The 12424-nt window shown below is 34.9% G+C and overlaps 1 protein-coding gene across 1 annotated transcript; it reads right to left on the bottom strand.

Moving 5' to 3' along the window:
* Nucleotides 1-2323: 2323 nt before the first annotated feature.
* Nucleotides 2324-11831, bottom strand: LOC122019790 (ubiquitin carboxyl-terminal hydrolase MINDY-3-like). The gene is made up of 7 exons (XM_042577310.1): nt 11110-11831; nt 8977-9055; nt 7260-7414; nt 6178-6298; nt 5905-6093; nt 3969-4040; nt 2324-3405 (listed from the first exon to the last, which is right to left on the bottom strand). Exons 1-7 carry the CDS (start codon nt 11556-11558, stop codon nt 2593-2595), a joined length of 1878 nt encoding a protein of 625 aa, XP_042433244.1. The 5' UTR covers nt 11559-11831; the 3' UTR covers nt 2324-2592.
* Between the last annotated feature and the right edge of the window lie 593 nt (nt 11832-12424).

Below are 12424 nucleotides of genomic sequence, written 5' to 3'. Positions count from 1 at the left end.
TAGTTAAACAAATTTAATGTTACAAACTACTGAAAATTAAGAATCAATGTTCAAAAATAATAATTAACAACTCTACCATTTTCTTTTTGTAGTGCTAAACTAAAAGTACACGTTTAAAGTAGTAAAACTTATACAAAACAACGTAACTGTAACTAATGGCGTTCTATTTCTTTATACTTCTTTAAAAAGATAAAAGTAGTTTGGACACCTCTATGGTATCATTTATATATAAAAACAGATTGTACACTTCATATGTATCAAAATTCAAATTACATAATATAAATGTAATCAGGGGGTGTTTGATTTTTTTTATAGGAATAGGAATCGAAATGTGAATTATTATATTATGAAATGAGAATGAGTATGAATATCACTCTTAAAAGTAATGTTTGGTTAGTTGCATATTTTCTATCGGAATAAATTAAAATTTTCTTTTTTACCTTTAAAGGAAAATAAGAGAAAAAATTATATATGAGAGAAAGATGAATGTAAGAGAAAAATATGATGAAAGAGAATGATAAGAGAGAAAGAATGATGAGAAAAAAAGTATGATGAGAGAAAGTAAGAAAAGAGAATGTGATAGGAGAGAACATGATGAGAGAAGATGAGAGAGAAAATATGATGTGAGAGAAAGTATGATGGGAGAGGATGAAGAGAGAGAAAATGTAATGAGAAAAAATAGGAGAGAGAGTGTGATGAGAGAGATTGAGGAGAGAGAAAGTATGATGAGAGAGAAAGTGTGATGAGAAAAAAAGAGAACAGTGAGTGTGATGGGAGAGATTGAGGAGAGAGAAAATATGATAAGGGAAAGTATATTGAGGAAAAAAAAGGAGAGAGTGTGACAAGAGAGATTGAGGAGAGAGAAAATATGATCAGAGTGAAAGTGTAATGAGAAAAAAAAGAAAAAAAGTGTGATGGGAGAGATTGATGAGAGAGAAAGTATGATGAAAGAGAAAGTAAATGAGAAAAAAAAAGGAAGAGAGTGTGATGAGAGATATTGAGGAGAGAGAAAGTATGATGAAAGAGAAAGTGTAATGAGAAAAAAAGAGGAAAGAGAGTGTGATAGGAGAGATTAAGGAGAGAGAAAGTGTGTGATAAAATGATGAGAAAGAACAAGGAGAGAAAAGTGATATGAAAGAAAAAATAAATAAATATATTTTGATATTTGATATTAAGGGAGAAAATTTTAGTTTTAGGTCAAGGGTATTTTTGGAATAAGGAAATATTTTGATTGATGAAAATAGGGTAATGACTCATTAAAAGGGAGATACATGGGAATGAATTATTACCCAATTTCAAGGATTCATTCCCTTATTTGTATTCCTATTCCTATAATCCAAATATTAATAATGATAATCAGTTATTCTCATTTCCATTTTCTACTTCTATATTTCTAAATCAAACACCCCCTCAATAATGTTTGTTGTTGTTCTCTTTAAACATTAGAGCCAGCATTTGTACGCCTTTGCATCATATAATTACAAAATCATATTTTGCAATGCATGTTTTCCAGAGTCTCTATGTGCAAAATAAAATAAAATAATAATAATAATATAATATTAGTAATTCTATATATTATATATATTTCTCTATGAAAATTACGATTGTTGGATGGGGTATAAAATCATATTTTAATAAAATACTTTTCAGAATTCAGTTCAAAACTAAAAAACTAAACAATTAAGGCGTCTAGACACCATTGCCCCATGTAATCTAACTACTAAGGATAATTCCATATATAATTATTTTATATGTATTAGATGTAAAGGTATGATTTTATTTTTCCGTAGTTCACTTATTCAAATCATAGAAATAATTTCTTATAATACAAGATAAAACTGTGTACAATAAATTCTTTCCCTAAACTTATATATTGACAGAAGCCTTATTACTACCTTTTAGTAGTTCAGGATTTAAATCTTATCAAATTTTTTTTGACTTTTGCTTAAATATCTGCCCACAAGTCATCACTAACTTACAGGTGATGATGTAATTAGTTAATAATCGAAAGTTAAGTTAAAGTCTCTTGTCTTATTCAATGAAAATGAGGAAGAAAGGAATTAATTTCATCCAATTTTCACAAAACTTAACTGTATTTCCCTGCAAAGACGTGATGACCTAAAAAACTTATTTCCATCCTGTATCGTTGTTTTCCAACATTAGGAAGCGAAATAATTAAATTTCTTCTCTTATTTACTTCCATTAAAGTAAACAGAGCCAAAAGAAAATTAAACTCATTTTATTGAGTTCCTTTGCCTGTAATTTAACAGAAAATTGTAATGTAAAAATAAATGTAAAGGAAGAGGGCTTTAGAGAACCCAACTCAATAAAAACTGCCACATTTTTTTTGTGGATTATTTCCATAACTAATAAATATTCGTGTTAGAAATATTCAATGTCTCATCAAGTTCATTGGACTCTCGTACCAATTGGCTGAGAAAAGACCTCAAAGTCAGTCCGGAGACAAAATTACACTTACCATAAATAAACAAATAGACAGTAGCTATTACAGCAATCATGGCATGTCTTAGCTTCGGTAGGTTTGATCTGGATGTTTTCCTTCAGAAGGTGCGATGAGCATCTACGATAAGTTTACACAATACTCGGGGCATCTCCAATCCAGCTGCACATAGCTCGTGGCCATCGCGTTCTGATGCAGTCGACTAGTGGTGCATGCTGAGGAGGCTGATTGAGCTCGAGGATGCCGGTATCTCTCACACTTGGATCATTGCTTGAGCTACTCACCACATCGGCCAAAAACTCTTCCTGCGTCCATCGAGGTGGAACTACAACGCTCAGTTTACAAAGCCTTGGCTTCTGCAGGGGACTCTCGCCGCCAACAGCAGTAGTGTTTGATACTGATTTTGCAATACCATTGAAATGGTAAAGATCAAACAGCTTCTTGCCCATTAATCCAGATGAGTCCTTGAGGCCCCCATAACTTTTATCCAATTCTAGCAAAGCGTGCCATAATTCACTCCATACGATGACCCCTGAACTGCAGAGGTGATCTATCTTTGCAGGTGGAAAATCGATGTTACCCTCCCTGAGAACTTGTTGAAATCCTTCCACACCAATAAACCCTCCACCACCACTTTGGTCCTGGGCATCAAATGCTTTCCTAATCTTTGACTCCCGCTCTTCCAGCTCGTTCTCTTCTTGCACAGCAGAATCAAGAGCAAAAAGAACAGTGTAGTGGGACTCACTACCCACTACCCATATGGGCCATCTAGGGGATTTTAGATGCTGACCAACTTTGCAAAGGTTGAGAGATTCTAGAAGTGAAAGGAATCCAATCTCCGGGGTCATGGCTACACCTTTCAGGAACATACCGCCACCAACATCCATTCGGCCATCAAATACATTGGGCACAGCCTCTCCACAAATCAGCAGATTCACAATTTCCTGCAAAAAGTTAAAAGAATTAGATGGATGTTTACTAGAAATTGTGGATCATATGTTCCTTAAGCACCACCTAGCAATTTTCAGGAGCTCTAGAAATTTTCAGTGGGAAGTGACCGTGATTGTAGTATAGTCATAGGAACGTGATTGCTTCAATCTCCCTAATTAGCATGCTTGTACATGATTGGATAACCAAGTGCAAAAGGATTACCATGAATAAATGTACTACAGTCGGAGTGAAAAGGGTTGTGTAGGCAAGTTGGAGAAGTGTTGGGTACCAGTTAAGGAAAAATACATTGAGGCAATTAGAGAGAAGGAAGCAGTTTTTTATACAACCAATTCTTTAACAATTTTTCGATCGACCACAAGATTACTGGTCCTCATCAGACGGATGCCTTATTTACTCAAAAAGGGAGATTGCCTCCCTGTGCAAAAGGAAGCATTTGTCTCACTATCACAACTCTATAACATCGTTCACAGTTTCCCCTTGCAAACTATTGGAGCCATGGTTATTTTCTGAAATAAAAAAAAAAAAATCCAACACAAACAAAACAAAAAAGAAAAACCTGCGAGGCATGGCCAAATGGAGCTGTGACCAAAGGTAGGCTAGGATCATCTCTGTCTGCCTGAATGAACTCCTGCAATAAAAGATGGAAATAAGCTTCAGCAAGAGGTCTTTACAGATACCAAATGGTCGAAGCACAAAGTAAAATACCTAAAATAATTTACACAACCGACATTTGTTATTTTAGTAATAAAACCGTGGATGCATTATTTAGGTGTGACTCAGATGATGAAAATAAGAATGATACAGATAATTCATCAGTTAGCAACTATGACTACTCTCCTAAATATTGATTCAATCCTAAGCAGCTACATAGGTACTACAAAAACCCAGAACCAAAAATATAAAATAAACCCGGATTTAAAATACCATCTAGGCACAATTTCTTGCAAGTCCCAATTAAACAAAGATATGAACATTGTGTTTTATGATTTGGATGATGTCAAAAACCAATGTTGATTTAATAAAATTGAAGGTTAAAACATGCCTATAGACCAGACTATGACAACTTTGTCAATATAAAAATCTTCTCATCAATTAAATCCACCAACAAAATTTGTATCTCAGCACTACTACTTAACCATGTCACTTCTCTGGTCTGATTTGATACCATTGTGTACCCAACTTCAGCCTTCAGGAGTAGTAATATAAAATGCTTACTCGCTAGCAATTCTAAAATAGGTTGAGATGGTGCCTCCATGTTTAAAGGCAACCAATGAATTAAATCCACTAGAGTTGGTGTAAGGGATAAAGGGAGACCACATAAAACTCTAGTTAATGAAAAAAAAATGGTAATCTAATTGATTTGAATTTACTAACAATATAAACTTTGCACAAATTTCAATAGAGGGGTAAGAGCCATGTAGCCGGTCTCAAATAGTAGGGACTTAAATGATATAATTGTAGCAAAAGGTGATTATGCTCACCCAGACACCCCTCCCGGCCTGTCCCCAGATTATGTGAAGGAAGGTAAATCACGAGATCAACTTATAGCCAACTACTAAGTTGGCAAGGGATGGGAGGGTTTTTTTCCCCAAGGGCATGCGCCCGCCCGGAATTGATCCCTTGCCCAATTATAGCAAGTTTGTCATCCTCTAGCCAACTGGGCATCCCATGAGGATGATTTAAATGATATAATGATGTTTATAAGGATGATGAAGATTAGTGTAAGGGATAAGGAGAGCATAGAAAACTTTAGTTGAGTAATAACAAGTAATCTATTTGATACTGATAAGAATATTGGAAGCATAAGATCAATATAGTGACCTCAAACAGTTGGGACTTAAACAATATAATGATGAATATTATAAGGATTTGGGAAAATAGGAAAAAAAACAAGGTGAGATGATGATTTAAAGCAAGCAAGAAAAAAAATGAGGTGAGATGTGGCAAGGGAAGGAAATCCATGCCCATTCTCCTCTCCTTACATCATCAGTAGGGTGGCACTGCCATAATCAGGGCTCATAAATGGGTACACGGCAGGGAAGAAATAAATAGCGATCCCCAGTTAGCACACTTCAGTTCCTAGGTCATTCATTCATGAATCTATTAAACATGCTACTCTAAAACTATTATATAATACTCCTCTTCACTAGAATTAACATGAATTCTCTATATTGATAAAGTACTAGCTGTTTATCTTGATTGTATGACCATAGAAAGTTTAAGCTGTCAAGAAGAACTCTAATTGGTACCATATTAAGTTCGATTAGATGACCATCTATACTCTCTTTGATTTTAATCCAATTGAATATGTCGATTTTAAACCTTGAATTTACCTTGTTTGCATATGAGATGAATCCAATCAACAGTAATATGGTTAGTTCTTGTACATTTTTTCCATTAAGCAGACAGGGTAATACTAGTGGAAATTCAATGATACATCATGCCACAAAAGGATGATATGTGAAGAAAACCCTGTCAATAACTATGCATACCAGCCCTCGTGAAAGTAGAGCAGATATAAGGAACAACAGCGCTCCCATACGGCTTTGAAACACCGGAAGTGCAATTAGTAGTTGATGTATCGCAGTTTCTTGTGAATTGTATGCACTAATTCTTAAAAATTTCTGCAAGTCTGAAGCCGTTGCAACAGAGAGATCTTTCAGAGCTTTTGCTAACATCAACTTACATGCAGAAACCACAATAGTGATATAAGATATCATATCCATACAAACTGAAAAAAAAAATGAGATAGTTCAGATAGTCACCTCACTTTGATCATCCTCAGAGCCCTCCCAATCATGGCAGTTAACCCCTATGGTTGCCACCACAGCCTGTTTACCATTCCCACATAGGAACAATATTTCGGCCATACTGTAAACCAGTGCTCTGAAAAGAAATATGTTATTAGTCTTCAGGCTCAAAATTACCCCATTGAAGAAATGGGAAAACTAAGAAGTTGGTTATAAGTCATGTCACTATCAACAGTAGTCTAAAACCCATCTAGACTTTGAACACTTTTACATCAAAAGCTATCTCTGATAACTCAAATATAACAGAACACAGTCCAAAAAGGGTATTAGTTGCTAATCAGGTCCTAATTGGTTGGTTTCAGCTGTTCACCTTTCTGTATTGTTCGATAGGACTATACTTTTCAAGGCAAGATGAGCTTATGGAATTACTTCTACAATTCATAATCATCAAAGCAATCATGTAATGATATGGTATTAGCATACATGAATAACAAAAATTACAAAAACCTCTTCAGGAACTTTGTTCAATTATTTGTTTACTAAATGAGTATTTATATGTAATACTATACCACATTCCAGCAATTTCATTTTCTTGCCATCATTAGCACTCAGTTATCTCTCACTATTCAGCTACGCTGTCCTTTTTCATCTTACAATTCCTTAAATTTTTCCTCCCCATTTAAAGTGATGAGACAAAATTGTTGTATTTTCTTTTAAGAATATGAAAGGGCATTATGCACAGGAACAGCAAGTGTGAAGTTTGCAGAACTCTACATGGATCAGCAGTATCAAACACTGCAGCGGGTATTGCTTCAAAAGAAAAGAGCAAATCTCAAGGAATTTAAATGATAGTTTGTGCTGATAACTAAGATGTGTAAACAAAGCTTTGAAACTTGAATATGTAAGAATTTCCTAAAAGACAATTAGAAGAATACTCTATAGTAAGATGAATAATGTGCAAGAGTTACTTTAGCATTCACTCTTTATGAGAACAATTCACTATTCATACACACTCGCAAGATAAAAATAATAATAATAATAATAATACTATTATAAAAAAATAATAAGATTGGAATAGTAATGGAAAATTTAATCACCTCTGTTTTCTGTCTTCAGTAATAGATGCAAAATTGTTGCTTGCTGTTTGTGAATTTTGATAAAGTTTGTTCCGACCTAGTTCATATAGTGGTTTGTTGACATCTATTTTACTAAAATTGTCCGAGAAAAACAGTAGATACTTCAAAACATAAGCCTGCAAAAAAGATCAAATAGAAATTGGACTTTAATGGAGTAAATTGGGGCCTAATGGAGTACTTAAAACAATATGAAAGACCAGAAAGCATAGGAAGAAGCCAAAGTCATTATCAAGAAGTATGATGCACGGAATTTTCCATTATTGTGACAGAAGAAAAGAAAATAAAGTACAAACGCCCATTATGACAATCATAGAAATTCAATGACAGGTGAGATAAATATCTAGGTTTAAGAATGTTTTTAGTTGGAACTTAGAATCTCAGCTGAATTTCACATGTAAAATGAACGATTTTAATTTTTTTTAGTTTGCAGAGGCAAGAATGAACAGAGTAAGAGCTATGATAAATAATATTATTTGGTGATATAACTTTGCATATTGTTCAATGATGGGATACGATACAAATAGTTGACCTTAAATAGTTGGCACTAAAAAGACTTGTTGTAGGATTATTATTGCTGCACTGTAGACTTTTGAAGAGCACCTTATTTGCATATGAACTCAGATCCGCTGTAACTAAATAATTTCAAGTTGTTGTGCTACTATATATCACTAGTAATATTATGAGTAATGATACGCAGTGGGAAAAAATCTTAGAGAAAAGTTCAGGGATAGACACATAAATTAATGGCCCACCATTTTCACTTTTGTGGGCTTATCAGTTTATGTGTCTATCCCTGAGATTTTCTCTCTACATATCATTTTTCTAATATTAGTATCAAAATCACACAAATCACTTCAATCACATAATTTTCTTTGATCTCTTGCTACTCAAATTTCAATTCTAATAGGTCTAACTTGTGTAACTATGAAATATGTTGGTTGTCTCTGAAGATCCCATAGCATTTTAGCCTATTTGATTTTATCATCTTTGAGCTATAGCTAATTGCTCCACAATACAAGCTGCAAAAAAATCATTATACTTTTATGGGAAATGTGCCATATTCTTTGGGATTGTTCGAACTCAATTAAGCATTTTGTAAAGTAAAGAGGGCAGCTTGAGAAAATATACTCTGATTGCAAAATTCCAGAGGCTAAAATCGTATTTACCCAAAACCTAATTATAAAAACAACTCGATTCTTTAACGGCTAGAAACTACAGCATTCAACTAGATGGAAGCTTACTTTACATCACGTCTGGAATTTAAATGAAAAATTGTATTTAAAAAAAAAAGTTGTAGTGGTCTCTTCTGTGTTAAAACATATTTCATTAACCTAAGTGGTACAAACTACGAATACTGGAAAAGTTAGTGTACATATAAACCAGTGTAAAATGTAGAAATATCAATATAATAAAATAGTAAAAGAGGCTAATCTCTATTTTACCATATTTTCTATTTAAGGCAACAAGGTCTTGGTTTATGGTAGGTGATTTTAACAGATCGGCAGAAAGAAATCACATATCATGAATAATTGTTGACATACCAAACAATGAGAAAAAAGGAAGAGACAATAACAAAAGTAAATGAAAAATACCACCGAGATGAGATAATAAAAGATTCTCCCAAAAATCAGCATCCATTGACATAATCGAGGCATACAGAACAAGAAAAGAGAAGAACCTGAATGGTGGCCAATACACCACAAGGACCCCCCTTCTCTTGAACCAAGCCCATGCAAGTTTCCGGATCGGGGCTAAATCTACAAGCATTTCATATAAAATTAACCGCAGAAGAAAGACATAAGATAATTCATTGAGAGACCAATTATACTAGAAATCAAAGGAGAATTCATCCATGGTCTTCATCATTTGTAGCTACTTGGGAATTTAGTGGCAAGCCTACTTGATCAACTACAAACCTACCACCTGATGAAGGAAATGACTACTATAGTAATGCTTAATTCGGACAGTAACAGAATGCATCCAAGTATGAAGGAAAATGATTGATATAAGACATGTCAGTGGTAGTTAAGTCTCAGACTGCTTGCAAGATATGTACCAGAGCCTTAGGACAAAACTTTTGGTATTACTACATCTTTTGATGGCTAGCTACAGATAATATAAGGAACAAAGTTTACCACATCTTTTGATGGCGAGATAAAGATTATAAGGAACAAAGTTCACTACATCTTTTGATGGTTAACTAAAGATATTTTAAAATGTGTGTATATGTCATGTGACCAAAAGGTCACGGGTTCGAATCCTGGAAACAACCTCTTGCAAAAAGCAGGGTAAGACTACGTATAATGGATCCTTCCCCGGGACCCCGCATGGCGGGAGCTTCGTGCATGAACTGCCCTTTTTTTTTTTAATGTGTGTGTGTGTGTGTGTGTGTGTGAGAGAGAGAGAGAGAGAGAGAGATGTGATGTATATAACTACCATGTTGGATAATCCTGCAAGAAACCCTCCTGGGCTTTGCCAAGTACAAATAAAATCCCATAAAAAAACAAATTTGAGCAATAAAGTTTCTTGCATAAAGTGTATTTAATATTAACGTTTATGGGATGGCATATATTTTGTTCCAAAAAATGAAAGTCATTATAAAACCAAGGTATTAGTTTAGAACTTCAAGAAGACTTTGCTGAATTTGGCCAAAGGACTATTTCAAAGAACAGTAAGGACTTTATGCTACTATGATTAGTTATTGGTGAAAATATTAGCTTAAAACCTTCTAATGCATATCATTTTTTGTGTTGACCGAAAGAAATTTTGTAGACAGTACAGGTCTTCATTTAAAGATAGACAAACATTGTTGAGAAAGGAATATTAGGTAGTTCAATGGACCTCTGGAATATAGTAGGCATAATCCTGAAACCATTCAATCAAATAAAAATCAAGTGCATTCTTTGTTATGATACAAATACAGAACCATAATCTCATATTATGCTTCCAGATGAAGTTTAAGTGGACATTTTAATCCCACTTGGTTGCCAGAGCCTATCCCAATTGCAATAATACTGAGAGTGGGCCAGCTGAAGCCATTTCTCTGTACTCCTATATAGAGTATAGATATGGAAGAGGAATTGGCTGTTGTAGAACGAATGTAAACAAAGCAGGTAAGTAGAAGAATAAGGTAAAAATGAGAAAGCATCGCCTCCAAATGTAAGCACTGGAAGTTATCTTCAACATTCTTTTAAGAAAAAAGAATGAACTATATACAAGCTAATTAACTTGAAATTGGAAGAGTCATTCTAGTGTTTAAAGTAGAACCGTAGTTTTGAGTAAATATTATGACTGCTTATATAACCATTTTACATTTCCGTCATAAACAAATTGGCATATAGCCACCATGACAAAGGCAATAGACCTCATTTACTAACAATTATTTACATATTTTTCAAAAATAATGTTCAATATCTTACCTGTAGACAAGTTGAACTACATTATTAAATTAGCTGCATAGTGTAGTTAAAAAATAGAATTTTCTCAAATACCTTGAGTCATTTTCAAGGTTAATGTTAACTAGCCATCATAAACTGAAGAAAATGTATAATACAATGAAATTGATTATGAATCACTCAGCAACAACTTTCACTTTCTAGCACATCACACATCATTAGCTTATTTTCTTTTATCGTAATACATTGCCTTGAGTTTGCTAAACTTCCAGAGTCTAATATCAACTGTCATAAATAAGGCAAACGAAAATGATTTTCATATATACAGGCACAATTGACACATGATAATTAAAGAGATGTCCTATATGCAGTAAGTTGATAAACAATGACAGAGATGGATAAACTGGCGAGTTAACCTGATTCCCTGGTTACTCCATTGTGCCAGAACATCTCTCGAAACGCAATTCCCGAACACCAGGGTAAACAGCTTCTCGGCATCTGCCGACGAGAGAGCCTCACAAGAACCTAAACGCATGCCTTCTCCTTCCTTAAATTTCCCTAAATGCGTGCTGCTGGCCTGCTCCCCTGCGACTGAGGCCATCGAGACGGCCTTAGTGTCCCCGACCACGCTCGCACTCGCGGGCTTTGAAGGGCTACCACTTTTATTTCCAGCAGCCTCGGACTCGGAGGCCTTCATCCTCTTCTCCGCAGCTGACGCCATGAGCTCGCGCTGCAACCTCCGATTCCTCGCCTCAAGGGACTCCTCCGCTATCTCCAACGGCTTGCTCCGCTTCGCCTCCGGTGGCAAGCTCTGCAGGCTCATTCGCAGTGCCATCTGAAAGTCCTCGTCCTCGCGATCCACCATGGCCGATTACCACCCTAACTGCCCCTCGAATCGGAGCCAAGACACAACGAATCGGAACTAGGGTTTCGATCGGCCAGCGTCCCGTCGCTAGATCATGCTTCCCATGAATCAAATCGCGAGAACAGTTAGAGGTTCCACACTCAATTCTCAATCGAATTCTTGATGGAAGCGGGAGGAGATTTCGATTCCGATTCCAATTCCAATTGCAATTCCAATTCCACTGAGCTCTTCCAAGAGCAATGCCACTCGAACGCTCCAATATTATTAGATATATTCCGGGCTTAATGAGGAAATTGATCAGCCATCGTCCAGATGATGGTCCTCGCCCTCAGATGGCATCATACCCGTCCAATCATATAAATCTAAAGATCATTAAAAAAAACAATCATTAATGCCACTGCCGTAGTGCAGCTGCTTCTGCAGGTTTGTTATGAGATCCTCTTCCTCTGGATGCGTCCAATCATCTTCTGTATTACGATATTGATTTTATTTTATTTAAAAAACAAACAATTCCATTTCATTGTCCGAAATACTTATGAAAAAGATAAAAATAGTCAACCAATTAAATTGTGTACCCGGGGCCGGGGGATAACTAATTCGTAGCGATAAAAAAAAACACAAAACTTTAATCAATAATAATATTATATTATATATGCTTCAATTAATTGAATAATCAAGCACTAGGGTTGCGTTTGGTATTAGCTTGTTAAGTAATTAAATTGTTGATGTAATGTAGTTGATATTTTATTACTGCATGGGCTGAAAGAGTTATATGTTATGTATATAATTTTTTATTATAAGGATGATTATATTTTTTTTTATTTGATGTCTATTATTTTTTTATAAGGAATATAATTTATATGATT

This window comes from Zingiber officinale, chromosome 9A (assembly GCF_018446385.1).
Source record: "Zingiber officinale cultivar Zhangliang chromosome 9A, Zo_v1.1, whole genome shotgun sequence".
NCBI classification, from domain to species: Eukaryota; Viridiplantae; Streptophyta; class Magnoliopsida; order Zingiberales; family Zingiberaceae; genus Zingiber; species Zingiber officinale.
The sequence above is the reverse complement of the archived record's forward strand: the minus strand, read 5'-3'. Positions and strand labels throughout refer to the sequence as shown.

What these genes read in the sequence shown, in the direction of transcription:
- LOC122019790 (XM_042577310.1), bottom strand. Translation starts at nt 11,558, where the DNA reads ATGGTGGATCGCGAGGACGAGGACTTTCAGATGGCACTGCGAATGAGC. An exon ending in CTGAGGATGATCAAAGTGAG is followed by an intron (nt 6,094 to 6,177) that starts GTGACTATCTGA and finishes TCTGCATGTAAG; the next exon opens with TTGATGTTAGCAAAAGCTCT. An exon ending in CTCTACTTTCACGAGGGCTG is followed by an intron (nt 4,041 to 5,904) that starts GTATGCATAGTT and finishes CTTTTATTGCAG; the next exon opens with GAGTTCATTCAGGCAGACAG.